Source organism: Eptesicus fuscus, chromosome 20, assembly GCF_027574615.1.
Source record: "Eptesicus fuscus isolate TK198812 chromosome 20, DD_ASM_mEF_20220401, whole genome shotgun sequence".
Classification (NCBI taxonomy): domain Eukaryota; kingdom Metazoa; phylum Chordata; class Mammalia; order Chiroptera; family Vespertilionidae; genus Eptesicus; species Eptesicus fuscus.
The window spans coordinates 48,972,877-48,995,014 of NC_072492.1; the positions used below are offsets into that span (position 1 = coordinate 48,972,877).

The window sequence follows — 22,138 nt, forward strand, 5'->3', positions numbered from 1 at the left end:
TCCGGGAGACCGAGAGGCGCCGGCTAGAGCGTCCGCAGAGCCGCCATCTCGGATGAGGGCAAGGCGGTGGACCACTCTAACAGCCTGTTCTCCCTACAGAAGCATCACGAGTTCGCTCTGCTGCTGGACTTTGCCGCCCCACAGGAGGTCTGTTTCAGTCACGTTCTTGGGCTGTGCAGCCTGACTTGGTAGTGGTCCCAGCCCACTCCAACTTTCCTGCCAGGATCCAAAATGTCTGCCACCGAGGAGGCCGACGATCTAGCTCTGCGTCTCTATGGTCACCGCGCTAGCCCCGCCAGGCGCATGCGCTCAGCTGGGCTCGCGTTAAGAGGTGGAGGGCGGGGTTATTCCCCGCTGGGTGCCTGCAGTACTGACGTTCCCCCCAAAGGTGGTGTACTCGGGAGCCTGATCTTTATTCCCCGGGATCCAACCTTGCATTTGCATGTAAGGCAAGGTTTCCTGAAGGAGTCCAAGGCGCTCCGGATACCTTTGCTTTGTGCTTTTTTTAAAATATATTTTATTGATTTTTTTACAGAGAGGAAGGGAGAGGGAGAGAGAGTCAGAAACATCGATGAGAGAGAAACATCGATCAGCTGCCTCTTGCACACCCCCTACTGGGATGTGCCCGCAACCAAGGTACATGCCCTTGGCCGGAATCGAACCTGGGACCCTTGAGTCCGAAGGCCGACGCTCTGTCCACTGAGCCAAACCGGTTTCGGCTGCTTTTTTTTGTTTGTTTGTTTTTGCTTTGCTTTTAATAATGTCTTCCTTCCTCAAGGACCCACTCATGAAGCATCTGCTCCACGAAGTTTTTCTAGATTCCCTCAATCACAGTAAGCCCTTTCCCGCTCCCCACCACCACGTCACCAGGTGGTCCAGCCACACCATGTATACTTGCTTGTATTTAAATAGATATATATATCCTAGTGGCCCAGTGCACAAAATTCATGTGGGGTGGGGGGGAGGTGTCCCTCAGCCCAGCCTGCACTCTCTCCAATCTCGGACCCTTCGGGGGATGTCTAACTGCTGGTTTAGGCCCGATCCCGCTAAACCGGCAATCGGACATCCCTCTCACAATCTGGGCCCGCTGGCTCCTAACTGCTCACCTGCCTGCCAGCCTGATCACCCCCTAACTGCTCCCCTGCTGGCCTGATTGCCCCCAACTGCCCTCCCCTGCTGGCCTGATCACCCCCAAGGCTTTATTAGTATGGATTTGGCCCAGCTGGTGTAGCTCAGTGGTTGAGCATCGACCTATGAAAACAGTTTGATTAGGAGAAAACCAGGAGAAAACGGTTTGATTCCCGGTCAGGGCACCTGCCCGAGTTACAGGCTTGATCTCTGGTAGGGGCTGTGCAGCAGGCAGCCGATCAATGGTTCTCTCTCATCATTGATGTTTCTCCTGCGTCTCATCATCGATGTGACCCAGGAGATCCCAGTTTGATTCCCCGACAGGGCACATGCCTGGGTTGCTGCCTCATCCCCAGTAGGGGGCATGCAGGAGGCAGCCCATCAAAGAGCCACTCTCACATTTCTCTCTCTCTCTCTCTGTCTCTTCTCTCTCTTCTCTCTCTCTCTCTTCCTCTCTAAAAAATTATTCCCAATGTACCCTGACCGGGAATCAAACCAGCAGCTGAGCCTGAGTGAGCCACTCCGGCTGAAGGCATATCTTAGTTATTTTTCATCTGCTTGTGGTTGTCGAGTGTCTTTTTTCCCCTTCGTTCTCCAACATTTGCCATGTGTCTACATCACGTTGGCTCTGTTTCTCTGGAGAGCCCTGCCTCGGACAGGGTCTGAAGTGAGGGTTAGGGCCTTTGCTCATCTTGCAAAGGCTGTCCTTTTTGAAGTTTGAAGGGAGACTTCACTTGACCAGATCCAGTGTTTTTTGTTTGTTTGTGTTAAATGTTTCTCTATAGACCAGGCTGGCCCTTGAGACGCCAGGCCTGCTGGGCATTTGCTACAAAGAAAAAACCAGCTCTGCCCCGCACACGGCGACATGTTCCATATTCCACCCGAGTTCCGTGTTCACAAAGGGATCCCGTTGTTGACGGGGCTGCAGGTTCAGCAGGAATCGTGGACATCTGATCGGCACGGTTTCAAGAAGACGAGGGGGAGCGGCGGTTCAGGCCTGGCGTGAGGGATTGCCCGGGAGAGGTCAGGACGAGACAAAGAGGCCTGTGTCCGGGATCGCTCGGCCCCGCTCCGAGAGCCGCGCGATGTGGAAGGCAAGGTCGGTCCTCGCAACAAAGAGCACTTCAGGCAATGCGTCAGGAGTTCTGCCTCCACTTTGCACTGCTCCAGCTGGAACTTGGGAAAAGGATGGGCCCTCGCTCTGTCTTCCTTCTCTGAACAGGCCTCCGCAAGCTGCGACGGGATGTCTTTATTTCTAAAAATAATACCAACTTGGATCTCTAAGCGGATTCTCTCTATAGGACACCAGAAACCACGCTGGGGTGAGAGCAAAATACTGGGCAGGCGGAGCCAAGCATGCTGGGAGTGACCCTTGCCAGCTTGCGCAAGGACAGTGGTAGACAGCATCTGCTGCGGTGGCCGCTGGAAAAATCTGGAACGGAGCCGCACCGTACAGTCCTCCGTAGGGCAGAACCGCACCGATCCCGGGGCTTTCAGTAACTCTGGAGAGGTGTTCCAGGGAATCACAAGTCCTCGTACATTTTGGAGACTTTGGCTCAAGGAGAGGCCATCTAGTGCCTTCTAGAGCTTCTGCAGAATCGCCAGCCAAATAGGAGATGGTTCCCACATCAGCAGATATGCAGCAGCTCTCGCAAGACGGGGTCAAGTGGAAAGAGGTGGAGGGAGGAAACGGGCCGGAGGGGCTGAGAAGGGAGGGGGTGGACAGTAAGGACACAGGTTGTAAGAAATCATGGACCAAATAATGGAGGAGGTCGCAAGGTTCCTGGCTCCAGGGTGGCAAATTTGTCAGGTTCCGGGGGATCCAAGCTCTCTAAGAGCGAAAGCCCTCAAACAGCTCAAGTGGCCGACAACAGCCACGTCCATCCAGAAACTGCAACACCAATGTGTCAGGGAGGTTCCCAGAGAACAGGGCGAATGGATGTGAGTGTGTCTCCGGGGCCAACTCTTATCAGCTGTGTGTGTGACCTTGGCAAACAGCTGTGTGTGTGACCTTGGCAAACAACTTCTCCCCCATAGGGCGAGGGTAATAATAACTGCTGGCTGGAAGGGTTTTGTGAGGAGTGAGTTAATACATGCCAAGAAGTTAGAAGAGGATGAGCTATTAGGTGAGAGGAGATGGGAAACGTTCATACTCATTTACTAGTCGGGGCGATCAGGAAAACAATCCACATTGATTTTGACACCTTACTATTGAGAATGGTCAATGGTTATTTTAGGACAGAAATGACAGGAAGCAGCCACGGCGGGCGAGAGAGTAATTGCAGGACGCAACTCCCCCCCTCCTCCCCCCGCCACCGTGGCTGGGGAGCAAGAGGAGAGGTTGGGTTACCGGATCTGAGAACCTGGAGGAGCCCCATGGAGCTGGGATTCAGATCTGAGGAGGGGGCGGTGCCCGCTGGTGCTGGGATGTCTGGGAGGCACAAGGAGGCTGGGTTGGGGAGTGCGGGACCCTGGAACCCGGCATCTGAATTACTGTGGAGGTCTGGGCCCCGATAAAGGACTGGATACTGGGTTCGAGGACTGGGCCCCGGAATGGCCTTCTGGGCCCCGGCATGAAGGTCTGGGCCCCGGATGTAGGTCTGATGCCCGGATGGAACTCTGGGTCCTGGAACGGAGGTCCAGGCCCTGACCCAGACGTCCACCCGGGGCCCAGCCCACCCTCCAGTGCCCAGACCTCCACCCGGGGCCCAGCCCGCCCTCCAGTGCCCAGACCTCCACCCGGGGCCCAGCCCACCCTCCAGTGCCCAGACCTCCAAATGGGGCCCAGCCCGCCCTCCAGTGCCCAGACCTCCGTCCCAGTGTCCAGACCTCCGTCCCAGTGCCCAGACCTCCAAATGGGGCCCAGCCTGCCCTCCAGTGCCCAGACCTCCGTCCCAGTGTCCAGACCTCCGTCCCAGTGCCCAGACCTCCAAATGGGGCCCAGAACGCCCTCCAGTGCCCAGACCTCCGTCCCAGTGCCCAGACCTCCACCCGGGGCCCAGCCCGCCCTCCAGTGCCCAGACCTCCACCCGGGGCCCAGCCCGCCCTCCAGTGCCCAGACCTCCGTCCCAGTTCCCAGACCTCCATCCGGGGCTCAGACCTCCACCCGGGGCCCAGCCCGCCCTCCAGTGCCCAGACCTCCGTCCCAGTGCCCAGACCTCCGTCCCAGTGCCCAGACCTCCATCCGGGGTTCAGACCTACATCCGGGTCCCAGACCTTCATGCCAGGGCCCAGAAGGCCATCCCGGGGCCCAGGCCTCGAACCCAGTATCCAGTCCTTTATCGGGGTCCAGACTTGCACAGTGGTCCAGACCACCATTGCATGACCCAGAGGTTGCCAACTCGATTCCTCATCAAGGGCACACGCCCGGGTTTCAGGCTCCATCCCCAGGAGGGGCGTGCAGGATGAGCTGATGGCTGCTGTGCCGGGGCCTGAAGACATATTAGAAGGAGCCTGCTCCTCAGACACAAAGCAATTTCCTTACAGGTGAGGCAGGTCCCTAAACGGTCCAATTCTTTCTTATTTAGATTTTTTAAAATATATATATATTTATTTACTTTTTACAGAGACGAAGGGAGAGGGATAGAGAGTTAGAAACATCGATGAGAGAGAAACATCCATCAGCTGCCTCCTGCACACCCCCTACTGGCGATGTGCCCACAACCAAGGTACATGCCCTTGACCATAATCGAACCTGGGACTCTTCAGTCCGCAGGCCGACGCTCTATCCACTGAGCCACACCAGTCAGGGCTTTAGATATATCTTTATTGACAGCCCCAGCTGGACTCCGAGCTGACAGCCTGCCTCCCCTGTCACCACGTGAGGGACCCCCTCCAGTGTTCAGCCCGTCCACACCGCGACCCGTGGGCCTCCCAGTGAGAACCGCCCCGCCGAGTCCGCTCAACCCACCAGGGACCAGTGCCTGAGTGCCTCCACCGCCGCGTTGGTTCCCGGGTAACTCATCCTCGGAAACAGGGAAGTGGGCCGCTCCCCGCGGGAGTCGGTGCTCTCAGTAACACGCTCCTTTCTGGGATGAAAAGTTAATTGTCTTCTAGTGATTGTGCTCCCTGTGCTCCCCTCCCCACCCGCCCATTTCTCCTTTTTTTATTTTTTAAAATATATTTCTGTTGATTTCAGAGAGGAAGGGAGAGGGAGGGAGAGATAGACACATCCATGATGAGAGAGAATCAGGGATCGGCTGCCTCCTGCACGCCCCCCACTGGGGATCGAGCCCACAACCCGGGCCTGTGCCCTGACGGGGAATGGAACCGTGACCTCCTGGTTCACAACCCCGCCGGGCCCCAGCTGCCCATTTCTTCTTCTTTCCATCCTCCTCTCCCCGACACGCCTCTCCCATTTCTCCACAAACGTCACACCGCTATTTCCAAACCACCGCCACAGAAACAGCGTCAGGTGGTTAGAAATCGGACGTCGATGGGCCAAGTGCAGAGGCAAATTCAAGGCCAACCCCTGGGGCTAGCCAGCAGGGCGAGGGGCCCCAGTCCGCACCGCGGGGAGATCACTTCACCCTCCGCCCACACGCCCGGGAAAACACCTCCTGCCAGGGAACACCAGTGAGATGTTCAGGAAAAGCATTTCCAAAACTGCACGACCGCTCCACCGGGAGGAAGAGCTCATAGCCCTTCGGAAGTCCTGAGGGGGCCCGCGTTGACACCCCCTCGCGGGCGTGCCTGGAGTAACTGGAGAGACGCCCCCTCGTCCGGGACCTGGGGGCAGCCCGCTCTGTCACCATTCGTTCCGCGTTCCCACGCGGGTGCCTGGAAGGAAGGGTGCGGGAAGAGCCTGGCACAGTCTGCATCCGCTCTGCGCCGGCCCGGTTCCTCTCCAGACGTGAACGGGTCCCTGTGGCCACGACAACGCGTGATGCCCTTCCAGAGGGCGCTTCCTGTGGCGCTTCCAGACATCGCCGAGTCCTGCCAGCCGGCTTGGGACACGGGCTTCAGGTCCTCCTGTTACGCCGTCAGTTGTTCCCAAATGTGTCCACACGTTAAAATTGCTGGGGAGCCCTCACCGGTTTGGCTCAGTAGATAGAGCGTCGGCCTGTGGACTGAAAGGTCCCAGGTTCATTCCGGTCAAGGGCATGTACCTGGGTTGCGGGCACATCCCCAGTGGGGGGTGTGCAGGAGGCAGCTGATAGATGTTTCTCTCTCATCGATGTTTCTGACTCTCTTTCCCTCTCCCTTCCTCTCTGTAAAAAATCAATACAATAGGTTTTAAAATAAAATAAAATTGCTGGGGACCTGGGGAAAATTCTGAAGCCCCAGCCACACTCCGGACCAGCTCCATCCCAGTCTCTGGGGGGGGGGGGGGGGGGGCGGGGGGGGGGGCCCAGGCTCCTGCAGCGTTGAAGCTCCCAGGGGGTTGCGATGTGCTTCCCAGTCTGGGAGTCTCGGTGCTGAATGAGCTGGCACTAGATTAGCTCATCCTGTGGCTACGCCTGTTGCCGCTGCCTCCTCCTCCTCCTCTTCCTCCTCCTCCTCCACCCCCCCCCCCCCCACTGAGAGATCCACTTTCCCTTAGGAACGCCCCAGGGCCAAACCTGTAATAGGCAGCTAGACAGCCAGGAGCAGAGCAAGGAAGACGGGCCAGATACAGAGGTCACCGGGCGGGCGGAAAGCCCCAGGTGTCCAGCAAGAGGCAAACCTGTGAAAACGAGGACTCCGCCCCCAGCATATCCTGGTCGTGCGGTCAAGAGGCCTGACCTTTTCCTTCCTAAAGATCACCTCCAGGCCTCGGTGCTATTTCAGCTCCAGGCCCAGAGAAGCAGCAAAACCAGACCAGTGGCCCCGTGGCTGCCTCAGGCCCAGCTGCAGTGACTAATGACCGCCTGCCCTGGCGCCGACCCATCCGTGGAGACCACAACCCTTAGCGCACCTGGAGGGCTGATGGATGTTCCGTGGGGAACTTCCCCCGACACCTCCCCTAGGATTTCCTCCTGCAAGAGAGAGAAATACCCTCCACCACAGGACCCAGCTGGAGCTCCCCGCCCGGGGGGCACGCCTGTCATCCCCTCCCCCCACAGGCACCATCTCCTAAGCTCTGAGGGTTCCCAGAGACGGCAGCCAGGGGAGCGCCGGGCAGAGCGGCTTGTCCCAGGCTCACCCTGACCCTGTCCGCTCGGCCCCCTTTCCTCCGACTTCCCAGGGAGCCAGAGCAGCCCCCGCCCCCCCCCCCCGGGGCCCTCGGCTGTTACTCTCCGCTGAGCCCCTCCTGGTCTCCCTTCCTGGATTCACTGCTGCGGCCAGTACGTTCTCGCTGCACTTGGTCTCTTGACTGAACCGACGGGAACAAACCCACTGAGAACCCTCTTAGCACTCACTATGTCTGAGCCAGTGGGTGGAGCCTTCACAGGTTTAAAAAAAAAAGGCCCGATTTTTAAAAATTCCCATCTCGCCCTAACCGGTTTGGCTCAGTGGATAGAGCGTCGGCCTGCGGACTCAAGGGTCCCAGGTTCGATTCCGGTCAAGGGCATGTACCTTGGTTGCAGGCACATCCCCAGTGGGGAATGTGCAGGAGGCAGCTGATGGATGTTTCTCTCTCATCGATGTTTCTAACTCTCTCTCCCTCTCCCTTCCTCTCTGTAAAAAGCAATAAAATATATTTTTTAAAAAATGATAAAAAATAAAATAAAAATTCCCATCTCTAGCCCAACGCCTGTGGCTCAGTGGTTGAGCAGGAGGTCACGTGTGATTCCTGGCCGAGGCACGTGCCCGCGTTGCGAACAGAGCTGCCATGAACGCAGGCTTTTGTGTGCACGGGTTTCCCTTCCTCTGGGTGTATTTCTAGGAGTGGAATTCCTGGGCAACATGGCCATTCCATGTGTAACTTTTTGAGGAGCCTTGAGCCTCTGTTGTTGTTGTTTTTTTTTTGTTGTTGTTGTTTTTTAAATGTATTTGTATTGATCTCAGAGAGGAAGGGAGAGGGATAGAGAGAGAGAGAGATAGAAACGTCAATGATGAGTGAGAATCATGGATCGGCTGCCTTCTGCACACCCCCTATTAGGGAGCAAACCCCCAACCTGGGTGTGTGCCCTGACCGGGAATCGAACCGTGACCTCCTGGTTCATAGGTTGACGCTCAACCACCACTGAGTCACACCGGCCGGGCGAGTCTCCTGTTTTTAAAAGATGTTTTTCTCTAGGGCTGGTGGGTAATCCCCGCTGTTTTCCACGTCTCTCGGGGCCAGTTCTTCGTGGCTGACCTGCTCGTCTGCTGAGTCCTCACAACATGCAGACCTTGGTTCGGAATTAGAATTAGGCTCCTGCTGTTCCCCTCTGGGTCCCCCGGGTTTCAGAAGCGCCTGAGACCTCACGTGGCCCCTGGCGTCCTGGGGTTCCCTGTGGCTTCTGGCCGCCGCTCAGCCTTTCCCCAGCCAGCGTGGCTCCCATCGGGCACCGCCAAGGACTGCAAACTGGGGTAACAGAACTCGGAGCGCCTCTCCCCTTAGGAACCACAGGAGCCTGCCAGGAGATGGAGGCGCCAGGCCTGGCCCCACCCTCATCACTGTCTTCCGCCGTAAGTGCTCAGAGGTCTCCGTCTGAGAAGCAAGCGGTGGCCGATACTCGTCCCGCGGCAGCTGGAACTCAGCCTGGAATGGTAGGGTCTTTGTGCTGGTTTGCCAAGACCCAGCTCCGAGGCTCTGCATTTTCCCAGGCCCGGCCGGTCAGCAAGCAATGTCCCTCCCTCCGGGACCATCAGCCAGCAGGAGGCGGCGAGGTGGAGACCCGGCCCTTCCTGGGCTCTCTGAGGCTCAGCGGCCACCTGGCATGCGGATGCCGCTCCCTCCCCGGGGCGCTGGGCTCAGCCACGTCTGCAGAGGGATGCGTCTGCCAGAGGGATGCGGTGGGGAGGCCGGACCACAGGCATTTCCCAGGACTTCTGTGCAGAAGCGTGCTGACTGGGTCCCAAGAAGGAGACAAAGAGAGCTGTTCTCCAGCCAGCACCTAACAGCTCCTCCCCGGCCCTGGCCGGTTTGGCTCAGTGGATAGAGCGAAGGACACATGCCCGGGTTGCGGGCTCCATCCCCAGTAGGGGGCATGCAGGAGGCAGCCGATCCATGATTCTCTCTCATCATTGATGTTTCTCTCTCTCTCCCTCTCCCTTCCTCTCTGAAATCAATAAAAATCTACTTTAAAAAAATGTTCTCCCCGCTCAGGAGCACTCTCCAAGCCTGGTTCACTTTTTGGTTTGTTTTTAGCAAAATTATTTCACTAGCAAATGAGTCTGTGAGCTGTGACAGGTAACCACCTGGGTCCCCGTTCCGTTTGGTGACAGCGAGTTTCGGAGAGGGCTGCCTCGAGGAGAAACGCCACCTCACCTCAGCCATGCCCCCTTGGTCAGGACTCCAGGGCGGCAAGCCCAGAGGACGAGGGACTCTGCTCTGGGAAATGGCCCTCCCCCGGTCAGACACCCAGCACCGCTCCGCTCCCCGGAGGCTTAGGGGCACACGTGGGCATCCGGTCAGTGTCCCTTGCCCTCAGCGCCTTCCCCGCCCAGCTGCCCAGCCGCCCGGTATAATCATGACAGATTCCTGGGTTGTGTCTGGAAAAGGGCCGAAGGGTTTGACGCTCAGCAGGGAGCCTCGGGAAGGCGATTTCTATGATGCCTATTTTGGGATGCAGGGGTAGGCAGGGGTAGGCAGGGGTAGGTAGGGGTAGGCAGGGGCAGGCAGGGGTAGGCAGGGGTAGGCAGGGGTAGGCAGGGTCAGGCAGGGGTCAGGCAGGAGTAGGCAGGGGCAGGCAGGGGTAGGCAGGGGCAGGCAGGGGCAGGCAGGGGCAGGCAGGGGTAGGCAGGGGCAGGCAGGGGTAGGTAGGGGCAGGTAGGGGCAGGCAGGGGTAGGCAGGGGTAGGCAGGGGCAGGCAGGAGTAGGCAGGGGCAGGCAGGGGCAGGCAGGGGCAGGCAGGAGTAGGCAGGGGCAGGCAGGGGTAGGTAGGGGCAGGCAGGGGTAGGCAGGGGTAGGCAGGGGTAGGTAGGGGTAGGTAGGGGTAGGCAGGGGCAGGCAGGGGTAGGCAGGGGTAGGCAGGGGTAGGCAGGGGTAGGCAGGGGCAGGCAGGGGTAGGCAGGGGTAGGCAGGGGTAGGCAGGGGCAGGCAGGGGTAGGCAGGGGTAGGCAGGGTCAGGCAGGGTCAGGCAGGGGTAGGTAGGGGCAGGCAGGGGTAGGCAGGGGTAGGCAGGGGTAGGTAGGGGTAGGCAGGGGCAGGCAGGGGTAGGTAGGGGCAGGTAGGGGTAGGTAGGGGCAGGCAGGGGCAGGCAGGGGTAGGTAGGGGCAGGTAGGGGCAGGCAGGGGTAGGCAGGGGCAGGCAGGGGTAGGCAGGGGCAGGCAGGGGTAGGTAGGGGTAGGCAGGGGCAGGCAGGGGTAGGTAGGGGCAGGCAGGGGTAGGTAGGGGTAGGTAGGGGTAGGTAGGGGCAGGCAGGGGTAGGTAGGGGTAGGTAGGGGTAGGTAGGGGTAGGAAGGGGCAGGCAGGGGTAGGCAGGGGCAGGCAGGGGCAGGCAGGGGTAGGTAGGGGTAGGTAGGGGCAGGCAGGGGTAGGTAGGGGTAGGTAGGGGTAGGTAGGGGCAGGCAGGGGCAGGCAGGGGTAGGCAGGGGCAGGCAGGGGTAGGCAGGGGTAGGCAGGCCCGCTCCAGGCTCCGCATCTGGTGCTTGGAATGGCTCCGGGGGTTAGACCCGGGGCGTCAGACCAAAGTTGGGTCCAGCAACCTCGGGACCTGGGCTCGGGCTGGGAAAGCATTCAGAGCCAAGACCCAAACTGTAAGAGAACATTTGCTGGGCGAATCCCAGGGGAGAAGTCATTCCTGGAAGAAGTGCCTTAGGAAGCAGTTACAGAGGCACAGGGAGGCCCTGGGAGCGGGGAGTGAGGAGGCTATCGGTGAGGTGCCTGGGACGGGGGTGGGGGAGAAGGAAGGGCAGGGCGTGCTCCGAGAGGGAGGGAGAGCGCACTGGGTCCAGTCCTAAAGGTTTTCAGGGTGGAGAGCTTAGGGGAGGTCCCCGGGGAAGATCTGATAGAATAGTCGGCAGCTTTCCAGCTGAGCCCTCTCAGGGTCCGGGTCTCCACCGACCGATGGTCGATGGGCGGTGCCAGGGGTCATTAGCCAATGCAGCTGGGCCTGAGGCAGCCAGGGGGCCCCTGGTCTGGCTTTGCTGCTTTTCTGGGCCTGGAGGTGATCTTGGGGAGGGAAGGCCAGGCGTCCACACAGCATGACCAGCGAGATGCCAGGGGAGAGAAGGCCTCCCTGGGGGTGAGGGCCCCCCTACAACTGTCCTTTGCTGGGCACCAGGACTTTGCTCCCTGCTGACTTTCTGTACCTGGCCCATTGTCCTTGCTCTGCTCAGGTAGGCGCTCTGCCCCCCTTCCGTCCCCTCCCCCCCCCCAATTGGCCTCCGTGCTGGAAGCCTGAGTAGCACCAAGGTTTGGATGTGGCCACCAGGGGCCCATCGTGTGGCGCCCTGAGCGGTGTTCCCAGAGGCGGCGTGTGCTTCCCCCCTGGGGTGAGGGGTGAGGGTGAGGGGTGAGGGTGAGGGTGAGGGGTGAGGGTGAGGGGTGAGGGGTGAGGGTGAGGGGTGAGGAAGGACTTCGCCTCCCCTGGGCTCAGAGGGGCGTCCACCCCACCCCGTGGGAGCAAACAGCCCCAGGCCATTCGCACACGTGCAGGGCCTGCTGGCGGCTGTGTCCAGCCCACGGCCTGTTTGTTTTGGGAGCGACCCAAGCACAAAGCTTTAGAGAGATGTGAAAGCAAAAAGCCCCTGGAAAACCGTGGCCACGCCCGTCCTGAGGGAGCGGCCGCTGAAAGACAACAGCGCGGCCTGGCCTTCTCGCTGCCCTGCCCGGTGCCCCGTTCCGCCCCCGCCACCCCGTCCCTGTCCCCGGGGAGCTGCCCGGGGCGAGGCAGGCGCTGGGGGCCTCTCTTCCCTCGAAGGAGGACTTGTACCTCCCGCCCGGGCTCAGAACCAGAAGTGAGCGATGAGTACCAAGTCCAGGGGCCCGTCCCCCCTCCCCAGGATGTATCTGGGGTGCGGGCTGGGTTTGGAGACCAGGGGAGCGGATGTCACGGGGCGGTGGAATGTCCCTGGCTGCAGGGCTCCCCGTGGCAGGCCTGGTCCAGCCGCCGCACAGGGATGAGCGGCAGCTGGACGGGGAGGTCACGTGACAGGATCTGACAGGGCCACGGGCTTCAGTTTGGTCCCCAGGGGGCGTGCCCTGTGGCTAGAAAGCCCTTCCTGCCAAACCCAGCGGGGAATTCTGCCCCCAGTCCCACCCCTTCCTCAGGTGGAAAGTCCTGCTTTGCGAGCCTGGAATCCCCGTAGCCAGGACGGCAGTTCCTCCTGGGTGATGTTTAGAAAATGGAATCCAGTTTCCGATGTGGGGACCTCATTGGGATGAGCCAAAGACGACGGCGAAGGCTACAGGATCCGAGCAAGAGTGTTTTTCAGCCCCACACGGATTTGGGGGACGGCAAGTTCCTGGCCTGTGTTCACTTGGGGGTGCCGGGAGGTGGGGGTGTTAGAAGCAGGAAGCAGTCCCCGGCTCCCTCCCTCCCCGTCTGTGGCTGCAGAATAACCGCACCACAGAGATGTCCACGTCAAAATCCCGAACCTATAAAAAAAAAAGGGGAAAAATCCCAAACCTATGAAAGTGACCTTATATGGCAAAAGGAACTTCGCAGCTGTGATGGAGTTCTGGCTCTTGAGACTGGGAGGTTGTCTTGGGTTCTTTGGGGCGGGGGGTGGGGGGTGGGGGGCTGTAGACCCGGGGGCCCTATGAGAGGGAGGCAGGGAGGTGGGAGTCCGAGGAGATGTGAGAGCAGAAGCAAAAGCCGGACGGAGATCTGCAGCGGCTGTGCCGCCGGCGTGGGAGGTGGAGGCGAGGCCTGAGCCCGGGATTGCCGGGGCCTCCGGACGGAGAAGAGGCGAGGCCCACGGTAACCTTGGCCTTCAGCGCCGCAGGAGAGCCACTTTCCTCACCAACAGGAACCTGATACTCCGCACAAAGCTCAGATTTGTTCTCCCAAGCGCCAGGGAACAGACCCACCAGCTCAGAAGCCAGAGGGGCCGTAAGCCTCGGAGGGAGGCGAGGGGTGGGAGCGGAGCAGCGGAGCAGCGGGCAGGCCGGGGCCAGCGCAGACCCGCGCCGCCTCCCTACAGCGCACCCATGTCAGCACACACCGCCTCCCCCGCCAAAGACACGGAGTATTGCTATAGATGTATGTATTTTAAAATATGTTTTTATTGATCTCAGAGGGGGAGAGGGAGGGAGAAATAGAAACATCAACTATGAGAATCATCGATCGGCTGCCTCCTGCACACCCCACACTGGGGACCGAGCCCGCAACCTGGGCCTGTGCCCTGACCGGGAATCGAACCATGACCTCCTGGTTCATAAGTTGATGCTCAACCACTGAGCCACGCTGGCCGGGCTGTTATATATACATATATATATGTTTTAATATATTTTATTGATTTTTTACAGAGAGGAAGGGAAAGGGATAGAGTTAGAAACATCGATGAGAGAGAAACATCGATCAGCTGCCTCCTGCACACCTCCCACTGGGGATGTGCCCGCAACCAAGGTACATGCCCTTGACCGGAATCGAACCTGGGACCCTTCAGTCCACAGGCCAATGTTCTATCCACTGAGCCAAACCGGTTAGGGCCGGGCTGTTATTTTTATTAAAATGTGGTACATTGCCCTAACCAGTTTGGCTCAGTGGATAGAGTGTCGGCCTGCGGACTAAAAGGTCCCAGGCTCAATTCCAGTCAAGGGCATGTGCCTTGGTTGCGGGCACATCCCCAGTGGGGGGCGTGCAGGAGGCAGCTGATTGATGTTTCTCTCTCATCGATGTTTCTAACTCTATCCCTCTTCCTTCCCCTCTGTAAAAAATCAATAAAATATATATTTTTTAAAATGTGGTACATTAATTAACACTAGAGTCCTCATCACTCATTGGTTTTCCCTCCCAGAGTAAATGGCATTTGAAAAAGGACATGCCCCAGAAGAGAGTGCAGGCCCTAATGGAACACACCTCAGCCAACGCTTGCAGGGAGAAGGCCACACGATGAGGCAGAGGTCAGGGGACGCATCCACTGCCAAGGAACCCCGAAGATTGCCGGCAACCACCGGAAGCTGGGCAGAGGCCCGGGCAGAGACTCCTCGCAGCCTTGGAAGGCTCCGACCCGCCCACACCTGGATCTCAGACTTCCGGCTCCGGACTGTGAGACAGTCAACACCCGGAAAGGCACCGTTTGTGGTACTTGGTCATGATCCGGGCACAACTGCCTGAGACAGGTGCGGGGCAGGCAGCTGGAACGGGCGGCCTTCAGGGCGTTCGCACTGAGAGGGCTCGGGAAGGGGATTGCCCCGACCCCCAGCCAGGATGAGCTGGCCTGCAGGTGAGGGCAGGCGGGCGAGGTGCATGCGGCCATGTGGGAGGCAGAGGCCACAGGCAGGAAAGAGACCTGGGTTCCAGCCTCAGCATGGACAGCCACGTTAACAAAGAGTAGAGCTAGGCTCACCCACCACACACTCTGCAAGCAACTGAGTCCCGAGGGCCTGGCAGCTCTCCTGGCTCCCCGCGTGGGGCAGTGTGGCGAGCCGGCACGGCCATGGCATACTCAGCCCCTCATTGGGCGCCTTATGTGCCGCGCCAGCTCAGCCAGGTTCCGTGAGCCTGGGCGGGGGTGGTGAAGGATGGAGAAAAGACAAGAGAATGAACGCTGGGTCTGGGTGGGACACTGTCCTCTCTGATGGAGAGCTAGCGACAGCGCCACGGACTACAAGCCGTGTCTTTATTTATAGCCGATGCCACGAGGCACAGGAAGGGCGTGGTCAAGATGTTTACAGCATTCTCGTGGGTTTCGATCCCACTCAGTTACATGCACCTGAACTCTATCAAGCCCACATCACTCGGGCACATGGGGCCACGTGTTCGGACCACAGGTTCAAGCTGACAACTCCAGCTGTTGGCTATCACTGTGCTGGGAGGCCCTGCCCTCCACGCTGGGCCTTGCACGTGGCCACAAGAGGACTGTGCCCTCTCATCAGTCCGAGGCGTGAACCTGTCCAAAGGCTGTAGCCGCTCTCCACAGGGCAGCCCCACCATCCCAGCCTGGAGCAGCCGCCAGCATCCAGGAAGAGCTGGGTGCTGAGCCACCTCTGGGGCTGTCCTAGAACCCAGGTCTGAAAAGAGTTTGCGGGCTGGCCGCGTCCCTCCCCTTGCAGCCTCCTGGGCAGAAAGGACTGGAGGTCAAGGGAGGCAGCTCGTAGCTTCGGGGAAGGGAGCGATGGCAGGAATCCTGGCCTAACAAAAGCAAGTCACTGCCACCTGGCAGCCTGGGCTCCACGCTTCCGGAGAGCTGGGGCGAGGCCCGAGAACGCCTGCTTTCTGTAACCGAAGGAGAAAAAAGGGGTTCTCAGGTGTGTCCCCCTGGGGAGGCTGCCCAGAAGCCGGAATGGGGGTGGGGTGGCTGGGGAAATGGAAAGGCAGTTTCTTTCACTTGTGAGACCGGTATAACCTGCGTGCCAAGCTCTGGGTTGGCGATCAGGTCAGATCAAACTGATGCCAGGCCCGTGATGGGCCTGGCCAGGCACCGCGGCCAGTTGCTTCATCAGGACCTGGGAGGCGGATGCAGCCTAGAGTGGCTTTGAAGATGCGGCCTCCTTCCCGGGGAGACTGAGCAGCTGGGTTACCGGGGCAGCTCCGTGGAAAGGAACCCGCCAGGCCGGGGGGCACGGGAGCACCGGGCGCCCTGGGTGGCTCAGCCTCCGAGCTGGGGGCCGGCACTCCTGGCTGTGCCGCTGGGGCTGCTGACAGCTGCTCTGGAGCCTGGACAAGCCCTTCACCTCTCAGGGTTTCAGTTCCCCATCTTGCTCTTGCCCAACCCTGTCTCCTGGGCCAGAGATGCTGATGGGCAAGTTCCCAGAGATGAGAGTTCTTGAGAGAGGGGCAGAGAGGCAGCCTGGGGGGGGGGGGGGTGTGAATGACAAGAATGAGGGGGCAGAGCGGAGTCCGAAGATGAGGGGGGCAGGGGGAGAGGCGCAAGGAGGACAGAGGAGCCATTGTGTGGGTCAGAACTGGGGCCAGCGGGCTTTGCCCTTCACCTCCTCCCACTGGGTCCCTGGGCCGCACAGAGAACCCAGCAGGCGCCCGCCTCCCCTCCCCCGCTGGGTTTCTAATCACCCCCCCGCCCCCCGCCCCCCGACTCCAGGGGCTCCAGCCTGGGGTGCCGGGAGGAGGAGAGGCCTCCTGTCCCATCGCAGACTCAGGCACAACCACGTCTTCCATTCCGGAGCCTGTTCCCCATCTGACCCCAAGTTTAAAGGCTGCGGCCACGCAGGCCTGATGGCAGCGCCCTCCCGAGAGAGGGCGAGGGCGAGGAAAGGGGAGGTGCCCGGCCGGCCAGGCAGCCGCCTTCCTCCACGGCCGACCTGTCCGGGCGCCCCATCCCATCCCGCGTCCCGCGACCTCCAGGCGCCAAAAGCCCAGACTCCGACCCCTGCTGGGGTGGGGGGTGGGGGGAGAGGGCACAGGGGAGGAGGGAAGATGCGGGCGGGATCTGGCCCCCGGGTCCCACGCGGAGCCCTTTCCTCCGGACGCCGCTCGGGTCCCGGCGTCGCGTGACCGCGGCACTGCGGCTGCGGCGCTGCGCTCCCCGCCCGCCCCGAGCCCCGGGGTGCGGTGGGGGCTGGGACACTCCCGATCAGACCTGGGCGGGCGCCGCGCTGCCAGAGGGCGGCGATGCCCCAGGCCCCTCCCCTCATCCTTAGGTCCGTGCTTTCCTCGTCCGTGCACCCGGCGCTGAGTCACCTTCCCGGAATGCGCTCGGGCGCTCCGGACGCAGCCAGGAATGCCCGGGGGCGGCGCGGGGCGGAATCGCGCACCGCGGTGTCGCGCGCGGAGCCGCCGGCCGGGGACTCGCGGGTCCCCGCCTGCCCTTCCCCTACCTGGGGACCCTCGGGCCCCGCCCCGGTGCTGGGCAGCGCGGCCGCCGAGGCGTGACCAGACCTGCCCCTTCTCGGTTTTAAGGGGCGATGAGGAGAGGTGTGTGGGGGCCGCGCGGGGGCAGGTGCGGGCGGGTGAACTCGGTGTAGCAGGGCCTGGACCACCTCAGCCCCCTACAGGGGTTTGGTTTTTTCCGGCTTTGGCCCAACCTGCGCCGGTCTGGGCAGCTTCCTCCCCGGATCTCCGCCGACAACCCTTCGGAGAGGCGACTGGAGTTGGTCGCGGACACGTGCGCCCGTGGTTCTGTGGCTCACACACTGACACGCGCCCTTTGCCTCCACGGAAAACTCCCTGCACTTTGGCACCTTCCGGCCGAGCCGGTGTAGGGACGAGGGCCACGCCCCGATGCTGGGCTCCCCGATCCCGATGCGGACCCCCAGGCCCATGGACACCCCCAGGCTCCCGGGGTGGCGAGGGGCGGTGGGCCGGACCGCCGGCCGCAGGCGCAGCTCCTTTGGCCCAGAGGAGCCTCGAAGGTGCAGGGATGTTCTTGACAAAGGCGCCGCCTCCCTGTCGCGGCCCCCGCCGGTCCCCCCTCCCCGGGGCGGCGCGCTCCGCTGCCTCGGCGTCAGGAAGCTAAAAGAACGGCCGGCGGGAGGACGGGGCAGCGGGAGAGACACCCGCACGGGCGGGCTTTAGGCCTCCCATGCCCAGTGGGCTGGAGCCGGGCGCGTGAAGGGGGAAGACCCGTCCCGGCCGCTACGACTTGGGGCGCCGCGGCGAGTTCGCGGGGAGCCTGCGCCGCGCGTTCACCTTCACGCGCCCGGAACGCTGCGCTCGCGGCGCGCCGCTCGTGGCCGGGTCCGGGGCTTGGGCCGCGCCGATAACCTTGGCCTCTCCCCCGGCCGGGCTGCGGCACCCCCTTTGCGCCGGTCGCCGTCTCCAGCGGCCGGGGCGCGTAGTCACGCCCGAGACCCAGCCGAGGGTCTGCTGGCGGCCGAGCCGCAGGCGCGGACTAGCGGGAGGCGACCCCGGGAGACGGGAGACCGGAGTGGGCGGGCCCCAGCCGGCCGGGTCCGCCCCCTGGAGCGCGCGGGGCGCGGGGCGGGGCCAGGCCGGGCGCGGAAGCGCGAGCCTTCTCCGCATCTCGGCGAGGGGCGGCCGAGTTGAGCGAAAAGTTTGCGGCCGGAGGCGGCGGAGCCGTGGAGCCGGCGTCTATCCCGCCACAGCTGTGCCTCCGCCGCGGGGCTGCGCCCGGGACGAGCTGCGTCCGCTCTAGGCACCGAGGTGGCGCCTCCCCAGCAAACCGGACAGACTGGGTAGGGCCGGCCGCCCGCCCTGCCTCCTCTGCTCGTGGCTCGTGGCTCCTGGGCGGCCCGGAGAACTGGGCCACGGATCGCGTGGCCTCCGCGCCCACTCGGCTGAGGGAGGCGGCGGCCGGCGGCCGGGCTTGGGCTCAGTCTTCGCGCGATCCCGGCGCTGCTCCCACGATCGCGGCGCGCGTCCCGGCGGAGCCGGGCCATTGAAGGTGCGCGCGGCTCCCCCGGCCCTGCTGGAGCTGGGGTGGGGGATGGCTCGCCCCAAACTTCGTGCCCCACGGTGTCAAGTTCTGGGATTTTACGTCACCGGACTCCCCTCCCCCTGCAGCCCCGGGGGGCGGGGGTGTGAGGTGACTGGTCCGACGGAGGGAGCCGCGGGGCTCTGACTCACCCGTCGGGCCGGAACCCGAGGCCCCGGGAAGGGAGCCTTCGGCACCGCGGTGGGCAGCTCGGTTCCAGGACGGGAGCGCCCTGGGTGCCACCGGGCCGTGGCTCTCTGGACCTCTCCAAAACCAAGTCCCCGACCGCCGAGCCTTCAGCGATGCCGAGGCGCGCTGCTCCCCGCGCGGGGTCCGAGGATCTGGCTGCGCGCCCCTCACCTCGGGCAGCCGCTCCGGACTCCGCCAGCGCTGTCTCCTCTTCCTCAGATCCGGCAGCCGAAGGGGATGGTGCGGGTGTCCCCACAGCCCGGACTCCGGGCGGGGAGGGCGAGCCCCACAGCCGGCACCGCGACGCCCGCCTGGGCAGCACCGATAAGGAGCTGAAGGCAGGAGCGACCGCCGCGGACAGCGCCCCGACAGCGCCGGGGAGCCCTAGGCAGCCGGAGCTGCGGGTCGAGGTTATGGATCAAGGTTTGTGGGGGCCGGGTGGGAAGAGATGCAGGGGGATCCCTTCTCTCCCCAGCCGGGAAGGATGCCCATTCAGCTGGACAAAAGAGGGGCGGGGGACGCTGGAGGGAAACGCTGTCCCTGATGAGGCCGGATACTGGCAGGGCCTGAACCAGGGACAGGGATGTCGGGGTGCCCTGCTCCCCCCGGAGCTCCCTGCTGGAGGCCGCCGCCTCTGGCTAGCCTCTCCCGCATCCAGTACCCGGGTACTTCGGGCGCCGGTTTCCCTCCCGGTACCCCTGCTGTGACCCCGCGCCCCCTAGTGGCCGGTTGGGGACTCGGCCTTTTCAGGTTTGTTTTTTGCAGCCGAGGGTCCCCGGAATCTGCTCCCCCGGCCCTGCCGCGTGCTGGTGCTGCTGAACCCGCGCGGCGGCAAGGGCAAGGGCCTGCAGCTCTTCCGGAGCCACGTGCAGCCCCGGCTGGCCCAGGCGGATGTCTCCTTCAGGCTCATGCTCACTGGTGAGTGCCTCCCCGCGGGGGGCGGTGGCGGAGCCCGCACTGATGGGAACCCTCCTCCATAGCCACCTGGTCTGCCCCCCCTAGAGCGGCGGAACCACGCCCGGGAGCTGGTGCGGGCGGAGGAGCTGGGACGCTGGGACGCGCTGGTGGTCATGTCTGGAGACGGGCTGATGCACGAGGTGAGGCCTGCACCTGGGGGCCCGGCGTGGGGGGCGGCGCGGGGCGTCCCCAGGCTGAGCCAGGCTGAGGCCGCTGTGCTCCCACAGGTGGTGAACGGGCTCATGGAGCGGCCCGACTGGGAGACCGCCATCCGGAAGCCCCTGTGTAGCCTCCCGGCCGGTTCCGGCAATGCACTGGCAGCTTCTCTGAACCATTATGCCGGGTGAGAACCCAGGGCCAGAGCGGGCCTCAGTTTCCCCTCAGAGCGGGCCCACGGCCTGGGTTTCTTTTAGGAAATCTCATCTGCGAGGGTAACTTCCACTCCCTCTTTGCTGGAGCTCCCGCCCCCAGTTCTGGGGCCCTCTCGTGGCTGCCTCTACCTGCTTGTCTCCCTGCCCCGCCCCCCACTCCCTGGGCGGGGGTGTGCAGAGGATGCATGAGTCCTTTCCCCCCACAGCTACGAGCAGGTGACCAACGAAGACCTCCTGAACAACTGCACGCTGCTGCTGTGTCGCCGGCGGCTGGCGCCCATGAACCTGCTGTCCCTGCAGATGGTGTCGGGGCTGCGGGTCTTCTCCGTGCTCAGCCTGGCCTGGGGCTTCATTGCGGACGTGGACATCGAAAGTGAGAAGTTCCGGCGCCTGGGGGAGATGCGCTTCACTGTGGGCACCCTCCTGCGCCTGGCAGCCCTGCGGGTCTACCGGGGCCAACTGGCCTACCTGCCCGCGGAACGGGTGGTCTCCAGCGTGCCCGCCTCCCCTGCTCCGGACCGGCAGGACCAGCAGGGCCCGGTGGACACCCACCTCGTGCCCCTGGAGGAGCCGGTGCCCGCTCACTGGACTGTGGTGCCCGAGCAGGACTTCGTGCTGGTGCTGGCGCTGCTGCACTCGCACCTGGGCAGCGAGATGTTCGCTGCCCCCATGGGCCACCGAGCGGCCGGCGCCATGCACCTGTTCTACGTGCGGGCAGGCGTGTCTCGGGCCATGCTGCTGCGCCTCTTCCTGGCCATGGAGAAGGGCAGGCACATGGAGTGCGACTGTCCCTACTTGGTGTACGTGCCCGTGGTGGCCTTCCGCCTGGAGCCCAGGGACGGGAGGGGGATGTTTGCTGTGGACGGCGAGCTGATGGTCAGCGAGGCTGTGCAGGGCCAGGTGCACCCCAACTACTTCTGGATGGTCAGTGAGCCTTCATCCCCGCTGGAGCCACAGCCGCCGCCACCCAGCCAGCAGCCTCCGCAGATGCCACCTCCAGGAGACCCCGTATGACCCCTCGCCTGGCTGTGCCTTACTGTCTTAGTGTAATCTGCGCTCAGGACCCTCCCTCCTTCCCCATGGAGGGCCTGTCCCAGCTCCCGGCGGGGGGTGGGGAGGTGGGGGGGAAGGAGGACTCCCGTGGGGAGAGGCTGTGCTTCAGAAGGACCTGCTCTGCCCGCCGAAGGCCAGGCTGAGGCCTTGGGCCAGGGGCCCAGCTGGTTTACCCATTGTGTGTGGAAGCCACCCTATTGTTCTGGGAGCCCCACCCCGCGAATCCAATCCAAATAAAGTGGCACTGCCAGCCTCCTGGTCTGATCCGAGGGGTGGGGGGGAGGGGGGTCTTGCTCCGGTCAGACTCTAGTACTTAATGTGAGTAATGCCCAGGGGTGCCTCCCGGATTGGGCAGTCATAGTGGTGAGCACAGGCCCAGAGCTGGTCCAGGTACCTTTGCAGGGAGTAAGGCCCAGCCCCAAAGCCCATTATACCCCCTTCTCAGCCAGGGAGCGCAGCCAGCTCAAAGCCAGTCTTACCTAGACACACGGCTAGTCTCAGCGGAAATGGAAAAGGCCTCAAAGAAGGGGCATTGGGGAACCAAGGGCCGGAACCCAAAGGGACAGGCACTGTTCCCTTCTTAAAGGAGCCGGTCATCCCTCCACTGAGGGCTCTAGGCTGTGCGGCCTCCTCCGCCCCCTCCTTGTGGGCACTGTTGGGCAGCAGTTAAAAGGAAGCAGCAGGGAGGGGCAGATGCCAGTCTCCCAACTGGGCAGCGATTTTGGCTTACAGCCCAGACAGGTGCTTCCATGCCAGCTCCCCAGCACCTGGAAGGTGGCCCACGCTGCTGAAACGGGCTCTAGCACACACAGCCCTGCCCAGGGGCAGGCGCACCGGCCCTCCGAAACCCGAGCTCCTCGGTGCCTCCTGGGAATGCGGAAGGCACCGGAGCACCAAGGGCAGGGCCAGGTGCGGGGCGGGCCTCCCGC

The 22,138-nt window shown here is 62.5% G+C and overlaps 1 protein-coding gene and 1 long non-coding RNA gene across 4 annotated transcripts; one reads left to right on the top strand and one right to left on the bottom strand.

Annotated features, from left to right (window-relative positions):
• Nucleotides 1-14,501: 14,501 nt before the first annotated feature.
• SPHK1 (sphingosine kinase 1) lies at nt 14,502-21,459 on the top strand. 3 transcript variants are annotated; one of them, XM_054708941.1, is made up of 6 exons: nt 14,502-14,532; nt 19,048-19,251; nt 19,594-19,746; nt 19,831-19,925; nt 20,013-20,128; nt 20,363-21,459. In XM_054708941.1, exons 1-6 carry the CDS (start codon nt 14,517-14,519, stop codon nt 21,168-21,170), a joined length of 1,392 nt encoding a protein of 463 aa, XP_054564916.1. In that variant the 5' UTR covers nt 14,502-14,516; the 3' UTR covers nt 21,171-21,459. The 3 variants fall into 3 exon arrangements, with proteins under 3 accessions (XP_054564916.1, XP_054564917.1, XP_008153401.3); XM_054708942.1 differs by lacking the exon at nt 14,502-14,532 and adding an exon at nt 17,016-17,180; XM_008155179.3 differs by lacking the exon at nt 14,502-14,532 and having other exon boundaries at nt 18,851-19,251.
• On the bottom strand, nt 14,862-18,110 carry LOC129147320 (uncharacterized). The gene is made up of 2 exons (XR_008554683.1): nt 17,895-18,110; nt 14,862-15,524 (listed from the first exon to the last, which is right to left on the bottom strand). It is a non-coding gene; the product is annotated as an uncharacterized LOC129147320 (long non-coding RNA).
• Nucleotides 21,460-22,138: the final 679 nt, after the last annotated feature.